Source organism: Ostrinia nubilalis, chromosome 6, assembly GCF_963855985.1.
Source record: "Ostrinia nubilalis chromosome 6, ilOstNubi1.1, whole genome shotgun sequence".
Classification (NCBI taxonomy): domain Eukaryota; kingdom Metazoa; phylum Arthropoda; class Insecta; order Lepidoptera; family Crambidae; genus Ostrinia; species Ostrinia nubilalis.
This window is the reverse complement of record NC_087093.1, coordinates 775,308-794,204: the sequence shown is the minus strand read 5'-3', so window position 1 is coordinate 794,204 and position 18,897 is coordinate 775,308. Positions and strand designations below refer to the sequence as shown.

The 18,897-nt window shown below is 36.3% G+C and overlaps 1 protein-coding gene across 2 annotated transcripts in view; it reads right to left on the bottom strand.

The window, feature by feature from the left end:
* LOC135072375 (protein bark beetle) overlaps window positions 1–17,302 on the bottom strand; it is a 40,964-nt gene extending 23,662 nt beyond the window's left edge. For both annotated transcript variants that reach the window (XM_063966277.1, XM_063966276.1), the window contains exon 1: window positions 16,673–17,302. In XM_063966277.1, coding sequence (XP_063822347.1) covers window positions 16,673–17,029 — 357 coding nt within the window. In that variant the 5' untranslated portion in view covers window positions 17,030–17,302. The remainder of the gene's footprint in view (window positions 1–16,672) is intronic.
* Between the last annotated feature and the right edge of the window lie 1,595 nt (window positions 17,303–18,897).

Below are 18,897 nucleotides of genomic sequence, written 5' to 3'. Positions count from 1 at the left end.
AAAAGGATTTTCATTGGTGGTGATGTCAAGATATTTTTAAAATGTCATCTTTGTGAAATTTCATTAGAGCCGATATTTCCTGAAGAGTTATCTAACCGAGGCTCGAGCTAAGGTAAAAGTAACTCGAGAGAAATTCGCGGAAGCAATCAGCTAAGAAAGTTGTGTTTCAGACCAAAAAATCATCGTGAAGTTTTTGGTTGGTGCAGTTTTTCATCAACAAAATCATCTGCGGTCGGTTGTTTGTCCTAACAAACACAGTTACTAGTTTGTACACAAATGCGTTAACCGATGTTAATTGTTGACCGAAACAAAAATACCTTAATATTCTTCATTTACAAGATATACGAGTACCTATAGACAAGTTTCCTTGACAATTCGTTAGCGATACTACGTAGGTAGTCGATTATTTCGAATTCACTGCTGCTTTTGACCCCATAAGGAGATACAGTTAAAGTTCATTGTTCGGCACAAGGCCGAAATATAATGGCTGCCAAGTGAACTACTGTGAAATTTAATTTCGAAATTGCCACAATACATCATGGCTGAAACAATGCGAATCTCATGTCACAATTTCCAGGAAACTGTGTAGTGGTGGTCCAATGTTGTTGCACAAACATTCGGTGGTGGAAAAGGCCGATAGTTGGCTCAAAAAGGTGTTTAAGTAAAAGGTTAATTTGTTTTTGACTGAACAGTTCGCTTATTGTTTACAGCACCTATCGACTTAATGGCAAGTAAATAGTGGGTGGTTAAATAAGCAATGGCGACATTTTGACGATACTAAAATGGAAATCACACACAAAAAAGTGCACTCAAAAAGTTTTGAAACTTTAGGCGACTCACCAATCATCATAGTTTCGAAGTGGTTATACCATCTTTTTGCACTTACAGATACAACGGATTTTGCAAGAAAATAAATAAATTCACTGCAGTACAGTGCAGTCACATACACACCCAAATAGCCCGCCATATTGCACTTTATTTGATCTCAAATAAACATCTCAGGATAAAATCGTTTCCCAAGCTAAGTGATTACCTACTCCAATAATAATAATAAATTCGACCAGCACTCGGCTTCGTGTCCAACGCGATCGTGGCAGGGTTCATTGTGGCTCAGTCACGACGTCACGACGGGGGACGGAGCGACGTCACGCTACGTGGTCAAGCCAAGAAGGAGAGAGAGACATGGTGTAATTGCAGGATCATCGTTAGACATAAGTTACTCTCTGTGTGCAGGACTACTCGTTAGTTTCGGGTCTATCTGTCACTGTCGCTTATGCTGGCATCTTGCTTTGCATGAGAGGATTAAAAATTTGACACACTGTAAGGTTGTTGAGGGTAGTCCCTTTAGCACGAGGATTGAACTGGGTGAGTCATTTGGGATGATACTTCATGATTACCAATTTATTACAGCTTATTCAATCTAGTTATCTGAGTTGATAGACTGTTGGGTAATTTTATTAATACTGCAATACATATGTAATATGTTACGGTCAAAGTGATAAATGTGAAAATTATGAATAATCGCCGGTTATTATGAATAATTACCGCATGATTTGGTAAATGTGATTAATATGAGGTCATTTATGTGTGTATAAAACTAAATAGGCGGCTTAGGGGTGGCCCAAGGGCCACCCCCGCCGCACCTTAACCTATTTTTCACTTTAAATCAAAACATTATGTTACAGGCATCATGGAAAAGTAATATTATGCAAGAAACACTCCAAACTCATTATGCCAAATTATATTAATATATGATATCAAAACGTTCAAAAGTTTGGCTGTACACGAGCACGTACACAAGATGTTGTTCTCTTTTAAGAAATTTGTTAGTACTAAGCTTGAATTATTAAATAATCACTGTTAAATGTGATTCATTTATCACTTTTACCGCGACTGTCGGTAATTATTCATAATAACCGGTTATTATTAATAATTTTCAATTTATCACATTAACCGTAACATATACATATAATGTAGATTTGTAGTTGTAAGCAACTCAAAATTGTGTCTTGTTTTGAGGTGAATGTTATCTTAGCATTTGCTAAACTCCCAGCGAGCCGGCCACTCCCAAAATTGCTAGATATGCCTCCAACCAATCCAATGACCATTTAAGAAAACGAAACATTGACCGTTTTCTATGTTAAATGTTATCTGATTCTGTTCAGCCAGTGTGACTAGTTGGCCTAAAACCTATCATTATCTAGAACTAACGACACCAGATAGGTCTGGCACAATCGGAGCAGCATCTGCTAATCGTCGCAGGCGCAAACAATCAAAGAAACAATGACGGCACTTAGCAACTTTTACCGGAGACAGCCATTTTTTATGCCCATCGAAATCGTATCGCTTTGTCACGCTTTTCACGAACACAACCAGAGCGAGACGATTGTATCTCCCGAACCAAATGCAGCCGGTCCAGGTTTTTGGGTCACGCTTTGGCTTCATTACACGACTCGGTGCCTCGGATGTTGGTAATCCTTTGGTTTCATGAAAAATAGATTGTAGCAGGAACTTATCTTAAGCCCTTTCAAGTAGATGAAAGATTAATGTGAAGGAACTAAGTATGACGTCGATCTTTTCTGTGAAATGTTGCATACGAGTAACAGTCACAAATTCGTCAGCGTTGTTATGTTTCAGTATTTTATGAATTAATGTTTTGTGTCTGTAATCTATATTATCAGTCAGTAGGTAAATACTGTTAACGTCTGCTTAGCTATGTTGTATTTATTTGTACGATTGGTACATTATTTGGCTAATTTAGTTCATTTATTGTACGCAGAAATCCAATGACACTTTCCATCTCAACGAAGTAGAAAATGAACTTAATTTTGAGTACAGTAGTACCGAGTAAAGTAACATACCGTAGAGATCTACAGAAGATATCAAAGTCTATTACGCTATCAAGGCTGATAGGTACAAGAATATCGTAAAATAGATAAGACCAAAATTATTTTTTCGGAATCTGGAATCATGTTTTGCCTTGGTGTGACGATTTCGTTGTATCTTTTTTGTTCGTAGGATATAAGATAACACTTGCAGTTTCAGACGATGATAAATCAATGGTTTATATCAAAGATAGGTAGCAAATACCAACCGCACGCAGTTCCGGAAGGTGTGGTACGTTGCTCATACCACTTATGCTATCTCAACTTTGTTTCATAGGAGTATAGGTACGGTTAACTGTAAACCATGAAAAGTATTTTATATCAGACGATAAGAATTACTTTTGAATCATTCGATTACGACCATCACATTACGATTGCCCGTTCAAACTAATTACTATGGTCACCTAATCACGCGCACACAATGCGCTTTGTCCTGCGTCGTCCAGCGAGTATTACAAACGATCATCATTAGCATTCAAATCTCAGGATATTTACATTGCTATGACTCACAAGTCAAAGGCGTCGTATACAAGCGTATTGATTGATTGAGCAATCGATTACTTTCAGTTCAGATTCAACTTTTTTCGCTTTCCACTCGCCATTTTCGTAAGCCGGTTTTAAGACTTGGAAGTTTGTATAATTTTATGTATTTTATCTAAACTGATGTTATTGTCTAGCGTGGCAGTAAGTAGAAGTTGCATAGTGTAGCGTTGCAGTTTTGGCTGTTTTCACAAATTGATATTTCTTCTCGATATTTGGATTTAGGATACCACTGGCGACATCTATTGGCGTGATTTTGAATTAATTTGCAATAGATGGCGCTTTTTGCTCAGTCAATTCAAATATATTTTATTGAAACATTTCCTAATGTTTTTGTTTTGATTATTCTATTTTTTAATAGAATATTTTCAGTGTTCAGGAGATTGTTTTCATCATGGTTTTTATTAGTATTTGCTTTTTACCTAAGCGGCGAAACGAAACGTCTTGCGATGTCAATGACTCGCAGGCTGTCAGTTGAGCTGTCAAATCACTTTGGAATTTTGGTCGATCTTGCGCAACCGCAATTTTATTGTTTTCGGGGATGTAATCCCCTTTTGTTTTAAATCGTGTGATGCGGAATGCATCCACGATAATTTCTTAATATAATTAAAAATATTCACACATGAGGTAAGTTCCCGTCGGAGAATTTATTTATTTTTCGTGATTGATAATTTTCGTATTCCAGTACGTGGTATTTCAATGTGATCGTTTCTTTCAGAAATTTCCTAAACGTTATGTTGGACGAGGGCTGGGATGCTGAAGGCTGCGAGCGAAGCTCAAATTAGTGAACAGCCTTCGTAAGTATTTCTTTCCCATTGCGGGGATTTTCATAACCTAATGCCACGTTCCACATGTGATCCTGACACACGTATTTTTCGTTTCAGATGCGGGATTTCATAGATTTCATAATTTCAGATTTTACAAGATTTTATAATTTAAACATAATATTTTGATGATATTTCATATATTTTAATTCCTCTTCGTTTCGTATGAAATATTTCTCCTTTCTAAACTGCTGATCTCTTCGCATTTCCTCCTTGTCATCAAACCTCTGTCTCTGCAAGAGTTTGAACGCTTACCTGTCGAAGAGATGCAAGAGCTTGAGGCCGTGGAGGACGCTGCTTGGAGCCTAAAAGTGTGCGAGACCCGTTGGACCCCGGAAGAAGAGAGGAACGTTCAGGGTAACGGCTTATAACCGCATGGCTTCCAAGGTACCCACTTTTCCATCCTCCAAGTAGGAGTCTTTCCGACCTGACATCGTGCAGTTATCGTAACTATTAGAGTCTTTTAATATTTAGGCTGAGTTTTAAGAAATTTGTAGTGGCAATAATATTCACCAAACCGAACCTAATTAACGACCCTGAATCCCTTGAGATTGGCACTATTACAGTAGTTATTATAATATCGTAATTGTTAACTATATACGAGCATACGAGATAAAAATAAATTGTGTCAATTGAGAGGGAGCTGTTTTATTTACATTTTCTAATTTCACACAAGGAACGGTAACTTATATAAATTTCTGCAAGCCGGACAACCTCTTTTTCACGTGCAGACAACTCACCATCTTCTCAGTCTGCACCGGTGGCGGTTCAATTCCAGTCACCAAGCCGCCAAGAAAAAATCATTTCTTGCAGTGGCGCCCATCTTTTGATGTTTATTATTGCCACATTATTTTTATGAAGTTTATGGGTGGAAAGCCAATAATAGAAGCAACATTGTGTGCTGACTATCCACTCATACACTTCTATTTTGTTGTTAAATATTTTTTTATTAGGGAATCTCTCATGTGTGTGCTGTTGTTTGTCTTGTTATTTTTTGTTGTTTATTTTATTTGTGATGCCCACATAATTTTTTTAGGTTGTCAACTTTTACATATTATGATGTTAACCATTATAACAGAGCGTACTACTCTATATGAGGTTAGTTTACATGATGTTAGGTTACATTTTTTTTGTGTTGCAACTATTTTGTATATTATGTTGGGACAAGTAAGTAACATTTTTTTTTGTTAGGTTATATTTATTTTATACCTACACTGCTTTTGGGCTTTATAGCTTATAACTTTTAGTTACTTACTTTAATTATTTTGTTTTTTCATACAAGACAAACACAGTTTTAGTATTAATTCTAGTGTTTATTCATTTGTACTAATAATAAGTAAGTACATAATGTATTTTAAAGTACCTACCCGGATATTTTGTTTAATTAATGCTAACTGAAATCTTTTAATTGTTTATGTACTTAGGTAACAAATTGCTTTCGTGTCACTATGGACATATAACTTTTATTTCATGTTACCTAGTACACTTTATTTTGTATTACATAATGTTAGCATAATATTATAACCTTTTTTGAAATTAATTAATTTAATTTGGCAAAATTTTTATAACTTAAGGCAGATATTCCTATTAGTTATTTAGGCATTATACTGCAGTGTATTATAAGGTTTGGTACATAATGTTATTACTGGTTAGTGAGTTGTTTGTGGGTACACTTACTAACTTGTTAATTTTTATACGGGAATAACTTAATTGATTATTGTTTTGGTTTGATAACAATTAAAAGTTATTAATTTTAGTAAAGTGCCACTCTCTTAAATTTGTATAAATAGTAATAATAATTTTTCATTTAACTTTTGGAAAATATTTTTGCCACATAGTTTTTTTTTTCAAAAATATTTTTATTAAGCTACCTTCTTCGAGGAAGTTTTTTTTTTAAATTATGGTTATACTGTGGTTATACCAAGGTTCTCAGTCGTAGGACTTAGGATTTTATTTTCTGGGTAGGTAGGTTCTTTACTTTGGTACCTAACTTATGAGTTTAGTTTTTAGAATTATTTTTTTTTAACACAATCGTATTGTGTATTGTTTTTCTGTTGGGAATTTAATAGATTCTTTTATAGAAAAAATTTTTTTTGGACACAATCATATTGTGTAGTTTTTCTGTTGGGAATTTGATAGATTCTTTTATAGCAAAAAATTTTTTTTTGGACACAATTGAGTTGTTGGGTAACTGCTACATACTTACTAGCCTCGGTGCTTTATTCTGTAACTTATAGTTCAGAAATTTTTTTCCAGAGATTTTATCTCTGTGTTTTTGTTTTGTTTTGTTTGAGTGCTATGTATCTCCTATATACATGCCTCGTTTGTTTCGTCTTTTCCAGGGATGACATCATGTGCTTCTATGCACTATTCCCTGTGTTTTGTGTTTTGTTGCGATGACGTCCAATTTATATTGTGGCCAGCGACATTTTTGTTCTGTGGTTTTTAACCCAGACATTTTTTCTAGGGATGACATGTGTTGAAATATACACTTTCCCTAGGGCCCACTGGATGGCTATTCCAGAAAATATGTTAGTAATGGCCGAAATAGCCTTACAACGTTACTGGGGATTCGAGTACCACTGGTTCACAGTTGGGACTCTATGGGGAATTTTGAATGCAGGTGGCAAGCAGTATAATTTGAAACTGATGCTTACAGGTATGAAAGAGAGGTATGAAAGATGATTGTATGTTAGTGTTGGGTTTTATTTATGCTCGGACAGCAGAGATTGTTTTAGGTTTGAAGAACATCAGTCCTGGTAGTTGGTTTTCATCTGGTTTGTGGTGCTTAGTGAAAAGTCAGTTTGTTTTTGTTCCTGTTATGTCAGCATACCCTACAACTCGTTGTTTGTTTTCTAGATTTTTTTTTTCAGTTGAAGTTTCTGCTGGAATGTTTTCTTTTTGGGGTCTTTCTGCGTTTAGACACATTTTTTTTTTCTTTTTCAGTTTGTAGTTCGCTGAGGGCAGCTCAGATTCTTTCTCCGTGCGAATGTCTAGGGGGGAGGGTATTGTAGCGTTGCAGTTTTGGCTGTTTTCACAAATTGATATTTCTTCTCGATATTTGGATTTAGGATACCACTGGCGACATCTATTGGCGTGATTTTGAATTAATTTGCAATAGATGGCGCTTTTTGCTCAGTCAATTCAAATATATTTTATTGAAACATTTCCTAATGTTTTTGTTTTGATTATTCTATTTTTTAATAGAATATTTTCAGTGTTCAGGAGATTGTTTTCATCATGGTTTTTATTAGTATTTGCTTTTTACCTAAGCGGCGAAACGAAACGTCTTGCGATGTCAATGACTCGCAGGCTGTCAGTTGAGCTGTCAAATCACTTTGGAATTTTGGTCGATCTTGCGCAACCGCAATTTTATTGTTTTCGGGGATGTAATCCCCTTTTGTTTTAAATCGTGTGATGCGGAATGCATCCACGATAATTTCTTAATATAATTAAAAATATTCACACATGAGGTAAGTTCCCGTCGGAGAATTTATTTATTTTTCGTGATTGATAATTTTCGTATTCCAGTACGTGGTATTTCAATGTGATCGTTTCTTTCAGAAATTTCCTAAACGTTATGTTGGACGAGGGCTGGGATGCTGAAGGCTGCGAGCGAAGCTCAAATTAGTGAACAGCCTTCGTAAGTATTTCTTTCCCATTGCGGGGATTTTCATAACCTAATGCCACGTTCCACATGTGATCCTGACACACGTATTTTTCGTTTCAGATGCGGGATTTCATAGATTTCATAATTTCAGATTTTACAAGATTTTATAATTTAAACATAATATTTTGATGATATTTCATATATTTTAATTCCTCTTCGTTTCGTATGAAATATTTCTCCTTTCTAAACTGCTGATCTCTTCGCATTTCCTCCTTGTCATCAAACCTCTGTCTCTGCAAGAGTTTGAACGCTTACCTGTCGAAGAGATGCAAGAGCTTGAGGCCGTGGAGGACGCTGCTTGGAGCCTAAAAGTGTGCGAGACCCGTTGGACCCCGGAAGAAGAGAGGAACGTTCAGGGTAACGGCTTATAACCGCATGGCTTCCAAGGTACCCACTTTTCCATCCTCCAAGTAGGAGTCTTTCCGACCTGACATCGTGCAGTTATCGTAACTATTAGAGTCTTTTAATATTTAGGCTGAGTTTTAAGAAATTTGTAGTGGCAATAATATTCACCAAACCGAACCTAATTAACGACCCTGAATCCCTTGAGATTGGCACTATTACAGTAGTTATTATAATATCGTAATTGTTAACTATATACGAGCATACGAGATAAAAATAAATTGTGTCAATTGAGAGGGAGCTGTTTTATTTACATTTTCTAATTTCACACAAGGAACGGTAACTTATATAAATTTCTGCAAGCCGGACAACCTCTTTTTCACGTGCAGACAACTATCTTCTCAGTCTGCACCGGTGGCGGTTCAATTCCAGTCACCAAGCCGCCAAGAAAAAATCCTTTCTTGCAATAGGTAATGATACAAATAACTGCATCTGTTGCATTGCGCAAGGTTATTACGGGCGGGTTTGCTGCACAAGTTGAACTTTACGATTGCAAAACAAGGAACAAATTAAACTATTTTAATACTTCATCTTAACCACATGCAAGAATTGCAGCAAATGATACTCATAGCAGCTACACGATAGCCGTGCTTTTAATAGTTCTCAAAACAGGAAAAGAAGAGTTGGTATTTTATGGGTGGGTGTTCGTTGCTTGAAAGGGCATCTAATTAATATTAATTAACTAAGCACAACTCTTTGGAAATCGTGAAATAACGGAATCCCATTGTAAATACCATGGGCAAAGTGAGTAAGACACGAGAACTGTTGGAAGTTATTTTAACGAACAATTTGTGTTCTAAACAAGAAGATTTGTTAATGTGTACCATATTGAAATTATGTTCGCTTGCGGTCAAAAGAGAACATAACCTGACAATGCGGTTGGTCAACCGATCTTTATGTAGCGTGTGAAATGTTGAATACCACAAGCATTATTATGAGAATCAGGGATTTACATTCAAGTTACGTCTCAAGATTCTGAACTCTAATTTTTAATCGATTTACTTCAGAAAACTAGGTAGGTACCTATCTGATGACAGAAACAGTTTTATGAAATTCTTAGATCGTGCGTAACAGAATCGTTGCACATAACAAGGCGTAACTGAGTGACGAGTAGCAGCAATAGCTAACAGATTTGACAAAGGTCAGAAAGCTGCAAGACGATCGATTTGTACATGTTTCAGACAGTATAAAAGCACATAACCACGAAATTCCTTAAATTGCTTTCATCATCACAGATCTCACCTAACTGTACATCTAGGTACATAAATTCTACTCAACTAGTTGTACCTATAGGGGCTTAGGTAGTTTGCTGTAGGTTTTCTGATAGGGTACTAAAACGAGGTTTAATGACTTGGTAATAAAATAAAATAATCAATAAACATGCGTCAGAACTCCATGATCGTATCCTTTATTCAGTCACGCTATTTTATGTGTTAACTTTGCATTTAACACTCTTGACAGATTTTGATCAGGATCCTAATTAAATTGACACTTAGGAAATTTTGATGCCATGCTGCTTGTTTCTGTTCGGCTTTTGCGTATTCAGCTATACATGGTTGATGCACTTGTCAACCTGGCACGTCTATTACTTCACGCTGTGTGCTCTGAACACAGCGCTGAGCACCACGGTCTGGTGGCGGCAACGTTTGACATTATCGGACAACGAACCGAGGTTTTTTTATTAGCTTACGCCAAAAGCTACAATTTATTTGAAGTCCTGTTTTAGACACAGGCAAGTGCAGTTTGGCAAGTTATGAGCCTCGTGCGTAATTGTTAATTGTTGTTGCAAAGCCGAATAGAAAATGTGATAATGTACGTTAATCCCACAGCCTTCCACAGCCAAGATTTGAGAATGGACCTTTTCAAACGAGTCAGAAACTACAGTTAACTCTATTAGTATTGACACTTATCTTAGATTTAGAGTCTGCGCTGCTGTGAAAGGTCTGCGCTGCTGTCTGCTTAGAAAGGCTGACTACAGCTTTAACTGGTCGATTGGTATCCACCTACCCACCTACACCTTTAAATCATGGAACAGGCTCTGGTAACTCATACAAAATTAATTGCTGAGGTAGTACTTCAAGACTCGTGAAAATAGTCGGTGCTGTATCAAGTCTTCGCAGGCCATCAAGCGTTTTGTGGACCGTATCAGGTGCAGGGCCAATCTGAGGCGCGACGAAGCGCCGCGCATGACGAGATCGCGCGATACGCAGCCGTTGAACCCGCTCCCACCTGCGTTGTTTTGTTCCCAATCCGCTCTCCTTACGTTCGGATAGACAAAGACGTACGCCGTGACTTCTGGGGTCGAATGGAATCGTAACAACGCTCGAAAAAACGTACAATACTTGGTTATGGAAATGAAAATAAATATAGTTACCTAGGTAGGTAGTACTCTTACTTAAATTTCCAAAATGGCTGAATGAACCGCTTTCAATGGCTCTATGTTGAATGGGAATGGTGGAATGCTCATAAAAAAAGAGCAAGAAACAATATAAACCCTATTGAGAAACTACAAAAAAGTATTAATTACAATCGCATAAATAAGTATTTGAAATGTGCGCGGAATTTGCTTTTAACAATTGCCAGGAATACTAAAGATAGCAATCTTCAATGTAGAAATAACCATTTAACGTGGGATCGGCAGCTTCTGATGGGATAATAGCACCGATATCATCCAGCAGAACTCCAAGGCAATTAGGCGGTCCAGCAAGGATTCATTGATCCTCAAGGTCAATGGTATTAGTTGGCTAGAACGCAACGATTTGCGCTGACAGGCTCAAGAGCCTGGGAAACAAATGGCCCAAATTAGAGCCTGTTAAAATTGTCTGCCCTGCCAGTTTTTTAAGTGAATTACAATAGTTAGTATAGTTACTGATCTTAAGAAGCACCTCATGTAGTTTGGCCTTGATGTAATTAGAATGACCAGAAGTTGTTAATCTTAATAAGTCTTTAGACTCAGCTTAGACTCAGGAAAGCCGGTCCAATGTAAATTAAACTGTTAAACTGCCTATATTTTTTGCAATTTCATCATTAAGCGTCGGTTTTCAAAATTAATCATGACCTAAGATTGCAAAAACCACATGCTCGAATCCGGTTTCGCTTCAGGCAGCTTTTATCCTTTTGAAAACTGCAACCCACTCACCTGTTGGTGACGTAAGGCCGATGCAGACGGCTGAGTTGGAGCAAATCGGATACTTTACTGTTATTTATACCGTGACCCAAAAAAGTACAACATTGTCCGAAGAAATCGTAGCGTTTCGCGATCCGGAACAAATGCGATAGCGCCACTTCAACGCCGAACTCAGGCGCAGCTTCGGTTCAGGAGAATAATTATTGTGTACTGTATTGCAATACAGATAAAGGTCATATTAAATTGACGGTAATAGTTGTGATTGAGAAAACTTATTAGATCGGAATGCCAGATTATGATCTAACAGGATAAAATTAAATGTTACAGTAAAGGAGGCTCTGATATGTGAGGCGCTTATCTAATATGGATAATAATGACTAACTGTAACATACCTATTTACTTCTTTAATTAACTACTTACTTACATTATTAAAAAGGACTTTTTACGAACATTGATGTGTAAAATTCGGAGAATCACATGTAGAACCTATTCCCATTATGATAAGAACGCCAAACAAAGCCCAGTAACGGAAGCACCAACGCTAAAGTTATCAAGTGACATGAATCAATGTACAAAATTAAATATCATATGTTAATGAGTGTGATTCACCGCAGTGCCATTTTTATGTAAGTAGTAGCGAGGCAATGACCTAATGCTAAGTATATTTAAGTAACGTCAAAGAAGCTAATTCTGATTATTACATCCTTAAACATAATGCCTTGCCTTCCTTTATAAAATCCTTTTCTATCGAGCGGTTGTAACAACCTTTGAAGACTCAAGACCTTTTGGTGTCAGGCCTCATAAGGTCCGACATAAACCGACATAGGGAGTCCCCCTTTTAGGGGTTGACAAAATTTTCCAAATACTCCATCAATAACTGCTTTATCTTTGGTATACCTATTGCAATTTGCGAGAAAAATTTGGCGGGCGTAATTTACATGCCGTTAGCTAAAATACCTGTCTGATGAATTTGCGTAATAATTACGTAATAATATAAATTTATACAGTTTATTGGCATTTGTTACAGTATCAATGACTCATCTGTACGACAAACAAAACAAGAACAAACATGGAAACAATCTGGAGGAAAAAACCAGAACTATTGACTTATGGGAAATATTAATTATAATCTCAATTAATAACAAGAGACATAAGGAAGGATATAAATTAACATAATATTACAATTATAAATTAAAATGTTGCTTAGCACAATATGGGTATGATTCGCTACATCGGAAAATGTTGGCCCAGAAAATAATAATACATGCGTGAGTTATGTAGGTCTTCAGGCCATTATGAGCATTATGTTAAAATAATGCAACTTATTCACTAGGCACAACTATTTACTTTGTACATGGTAGATAATACTTTTTTCGATCTACCAGAAAGAGAACAGACTACAAATAGGATCAAAATGCGACTGTAACAAAATGAAATTATAGAAAATATCCACCTAGAATAGAAGTGCTTGAGATTCTGTGATTCATTCGGCCTGACTCATTCACATATCGCTAGTGATGCGTGACATTGAAAGTAAGTAGGTGGTAAATCCATATTTGTTTCTCTTGCTAGACTTGAGGCATGTTATGTCAATACCAATTAATTACGAGTTCAGTACAATCATGGATTAATATAGGTCTATTAATCCATGGTACAATATTAGCAATTACTGTTACATTTGTTTGGTAGTGATGGTAGCAATGGTACATATGCCATCAAATTCCTGTCATGACTTTAGCCACATCTCCAGTGATTTGAATGTTTTGAAACTGACCAACCATTGTTGAGCTATTTGTAAATAAACAATAATGTTTCCAGGAAATAATGCCGTTAACTATGAGAAAACATAGAACATTAACTGCAACTCTAATTTCCTATGACTCACGACGACAGTTGAACACTCAAGGTTGAGAAATATGGTTCGTTAGACGACGAGGGTCAGTCGACCGCAACTCCTAACTGTATCTAAGTAATTCCGTAATGAGCAGCTGGATATTAACTTTGAGTATCTTCCAGCCAGGTGCATTCCCGCTCTATCCTACCTTGTCCAACATCTCGGAAAAGACAGAGACGTGTGTAAAGATGCGTTGCTTGCTTAGGTTGCCACTATCGTCGGCACACACGTTATCAATGTTTACAGATCTTGACATAATTTTGATAGCGATCCTAATTCAACAGTGCGTGTGCCCGGTGCCCTTTTTTCACTTTTTCTTTCATTTCTTTAGGTCGCACTTTTTCAGTTAGGGGATAATCTTCGTGTAACGAATTTAATGCCACAACAATGCTGATTATCTGAAACTTTTTTTATTCTTTTAGATGGCATCATTTGTGCAAAAGTTGATGAACAAGGTTTGACATCAACATCGCGTTTTCAGATTCATTTTTGTTGGCCACAATTTGCAATAAAATTGCTCATCTCAATTTTGTAGTGAAAGCGACCGCAGTGTCCGCTTGCAATTTGTCACGTTCGGTCCATTTGTTTGTGGTCTTTTTACGTACAAACGTACAAAGAGCATTCAGATACTGAAATTATTCATTGTCTTAACTGATACAATATTCGAAGTAAATAATCTACCAATTCCTAAACTCGCATGGGCACAACAACACGCAAAATAACTTTTTCCAACTGTAGTCCCATTCTTCATAAGGATCTTCATCTTTTCTTGTGCAATGACTAAAGAAATGCAGCGAACATCCCTTGTAGTTGTAACTGGTTATTGGTAGTATTAATTATCTTCTTTAACCCTTACTGTAGTATTATAAGAAATGAGGACTTAAACTAAATAAATGCCAGCTATTTTAATAACGAACATTCATTATAGGATATTACTTCAAAAGACCTACGCAATGATGGAGTCAGACAGACATTACCATTTACGAGATGAGGTGATGTCAAAATACAGTTGAATACTAAGTGAAAGCACATGCAATAGAAAATACAAGTCTAGATGAAAGTACGTAAATGCATCTTTGTTGTTGTAATCCTTTAACATTATTCGGTAGTTACCCAACTAATGCTAAAATTCATTTTGAAATCTAGGTAACCTACCAACTTTCACTGTAAGGTTTTTTGAATATAAGTACCTACTTTGAAAATATTATTATGGGCCTATGGCCTACAAATCCTACAATGTGTAACTCGAATTAAGACCCCTGGCCTATGGCCTACAATGTGTAATTCGAACTAAGATTGGAGTAATTCGAAAATCGTCTTTCACGAAATTCTTTAATTATTTACTGTTTCATATTTTACAGTTCTATTGCATCTTGAATCATCTTGAACTGGTTCTCAGTTTCTAGTCTCAGCCTATTCGCAAGCGATTCATCCGCTCCTATTAGTCCAGATCACTTCCCTCAGGAAGTCGGTCGTCAGCTGTCTTCCCGGGTCTCCTTGTGATTTGAGCGTGCTGATTGGCCTAACGATGCAGGGTCGCCGGGTCAGGACACGGCGCCTTTGTCCCAGCTGGCTTCATTAACACGTGCATCTCGTAATTTATGATTCATGGCGTCCAAAAGTGATTTGTAAAGAGGCTTTGATGATTATCCTGACGTAAATTATGATTAACGGCTTCTTTCTTTTCATTTCATCCCCTTTTGGTTTTTGTTTGTCAACTACATAATGTACATTACAGACTATCATTAAAGATGTGCTCGCCAATTAACTGTAATGTTTTTAGAAGCACAGTTTTACGGAAGTTAATTTCTAATCTTATCAGATTATGCATCAGATTCAGCCTTTATAACTCGTCTGTGTTTTGCAATATTATTCTGTATATAAATTGTGGAATGGGACACTCCTGCCTGCTTTTCAAAAAGCGATTTGAGTATGTTCTGCCTGGGAAATCTTGCTTCACCATGGTTCAAGTTTCTATCTTAAACTCCTGAGTGAGATCATCAATCAATATCAATCCATACTACAAACGTTTTGTCATGTCTAAATGATCTCTGGTTAGCTCGTGTTTAATATTTATTCAAGTGTCCAAAACAAGACTTAAATGTAAAGTATTTCATAACATTTACATTATGTATCATATCATATCACACAGTGACGATACTCTCGTGACGATATCGTTGGTAACTTCAGTATTTTCCGAGAACCTCTAGGAATCTTAACCTGTAAGAGCACTACAAAACCGGTGTGACTCCACGTTTGCGCGCCATGCTCTATTTCCGATATTTGCTTTCGTAATGTGTATTAATATTTGCCGTACTCCAGCAGGTGAATAAATCAATATCATGGCTCAATGATTTCGATACTGTTATCAGGCATTATCAAAGGCGTGCGTTTATCTAATGTTTGCTATCGACAAAAGGGAAAGCTAAGTACACAAGTGATGTGTGCTGTCCTATTTATTTGAACTTATTACCTTTATTAACGACTAACGGCGTAAATAAATATATCGACCCAGAACATCCTTCATTAGTATTTTTCTTAATCGAATTCGTAATTATTTGATTCATCGCATGTCACTTCCATTTGATTGTAGTTACAAGGATTTTTATAGCTTCCTTTTGGGTGCTAAAGAAGTTCATAATGTGGATAACCAAAATGGATTCATTCTTCTGCGTAAAATTAAGATCATACACAGGCTTGAAATGTATTTTTGAGGATAACCTGAACCCATGATTAAACACCTGCAGACACCATGCGTAGTATCTAAATGGTAATAATCCATCTTCGTCGTAAATCATGGATAATAATAGTAGGGCTACTACCCTTAGATGTAAGGAACGTAATCCTGTTTTTCTAATAAGAAACCCTGGATGGGATAATGACCGTGAGAAGCTTAACTGGGTTTTTTCGACGAGTTTCGTTTCGTTGAAAACAGTCGTCGTGTATCGTCTTAACTTATTGTACGAGTAAGGTAACGTCATAACATCGAATTTTTCTAGATTAATTTTTTTAATAAAGTTCAGAATTAACTAAAATAAAACATGAAAGTGATAAATGAACCACAACACAGCTTTATTACATATTGTTTGTTTACTGTTGGATTCATCTTCTTGCTGGGAATTTTCTAATCAGAATCCTATTGAATAATGCGTTACTATAGGAGCTATTTTAACGTAATGATTGAAGCAAAGAATTAATTCTAACTACGTTTGCATACTAAGTACTTTGAGCCGTTGTTTCAAGATTTAAGATTACAGCGATTCTATCTACTAAAATAGCAATGGGTCTAACTAATAACGTAAAGGTTAGATTATTAAAAAAAAATCTTACCACAGCCAGTAGCTTCCCGCGAACTGTGATCCCGACCATCGGCGCAAACCGCACCTCCACGCCGGGCTCGATGACCAGCTCCGCATCTCTTTCCACCAGCAGGTCGTCCCGGAGGAGATACGGGCTGCTGTCGGCCTTCCACAACGTCCGCCCGCCGGCGATCACGCCGCCCGGTAACTCCGTCAGCCCCAACGACTTGTTCAGCAAGTAGGGATCTGCCTCGCCAACACCCATCAACTCCTGTCCCACACAACCACTCGCGCACCACATAAACACCAACACGGTCCTCCACTTGTACTTCGTGTCACTGAACTGACTGTGCCGCTTCTGAACCCCCATGTCTTTACAACACTCCATTATTCACTAACTAAACACAAAAATATTCATTTCACTTTTCCTAAGGATTGCCTGCAACCTATTTTAACACCTATCCACACTCACAGGTATTTCGTACGAATGAAATACTGAACGTACCGGTACATTATTTTCTAATAACTCAACCGGCGAATATTTTTCTATTAGACAATCGGTATAAAAACAATTCATAACGAAACAAAGGTGGGGCTATTGGAAAGAAAACAAGCAAAAATGCGCGCTGCCGCGCGACCGTTGAACGAAGTAGTTTGGCCGGTTTCGTGTAGTAGTTTCCTCTCCCTCCTCCCTACCCTCCCTCCCCACCCCACTTGGTTCAAAGCCTCCTCCCTTCCGAGTTTCCAATGACCTCACTTCCTTTCTAAACACACACAAACATAATCAGACATTCACGAATAGACTCACACATGAATGAAACATATATTTCGTTCTTTCATTCAGTGATATTTCCGTTTCAAATAATATACAATGTTTTATTACTGCATGATATGAAAATAACAAAATAAATATTTGAATTTATAAATACCGGGAAAATTACATAATTCAAATAAATTATGAAAATTTTATTAATATTTATTTCTTTCGTGCCTTGTTCATAATTATTTACTAATAGCAACACTGATAAATGTCATTCTGTTGTTCATTCACTCTTAAATAGGGTTGTAACAGTTACAGTGATTTTGTAACGTTCTTTAATAACAGTTACTATGCGATCAGTATTTTTGCTTGGAATTCGGGTTTTTTTAGTATACAGTATTGCAGTTAAATACTACCATTTCTAAAGTGCAAATTTCAGCAGTAAAATGGAATTTAATGATGGTAGCTTTGTAGAAACTTTTTTCGAATTATTTACATATCAAATGTATTTTGCTGATAATTTTGTTGGTTATTTGAGTTTTACAATTTTTTGTGGTTTTTCATTTTACTAAAAGTTTAAATAAGAATAAAAAACGTAAATTCAATATTAAAGGTGATGTCCCAAAGTGAATGGAACCTTGGCCCAGAACTTGTACTGTACACCTACGAAACAAAGGGCTACTAATATACCTTTATTATCCGATTTCTTTACAATGGAAGCAATTGTAAAGAAATTAACGCGACTAGACGACGAACTAAAATCATAAATTCGTATCGCGGTGTCGCTTTGACAGCTAGTTTAAACGAAAACAAAACGCAACTGCTTCTTTGTGTAAAAGCTGAAAGAAAGCTGCTTTTTCTCAAACGCAAATCAAACGCCTGTGTTTTAGTGAAAAAATTAGGTTTTAGGACTTTTAATGGAAAGTGATTAAATCCGTTGTTTTGTTTTTGTTTGCGCCTGAACTTTACCGCGATACCGAATTTGCACCTCAGCTGGAATGAAAAACGGAGTGCAACTGGAGAAGAAGCGCCAATGATTGGAGACGTTAAAAATTAGCGCAATCGGGGCATTGAATTGGGACATCTCTTTTTCAGTTTATTATAAATTATTATTAAAGTTTAGTTTTTAAGTAATTTTAAGTTTTTTCTGAATGCATTATAAAATTGTTTATTTCCTAATAAATAAACAAAACTTATTATGTAATGAAAATAACTGCGATTATTTTATAAATATTTCATTTTATTAACATCCTCAGTCACATAAACATAAAGTCACAATTTTCAATATTTTATAAAAAAAAATATAATCGTGTATAATTCTGCTGTAAATTCTATATAGTTTTTACAAAAAGACCATAAATATAATAATGTTCGTCTTACAAAAATAAATCTGTTTTTTTATAGGTATAGTTTTTTTTTTGCATGGTCTTTATTTATGTTTTAATGAATTCGTAAAGAACTACAACTTCGAATAATCTATATCGCAGATTGTTCAT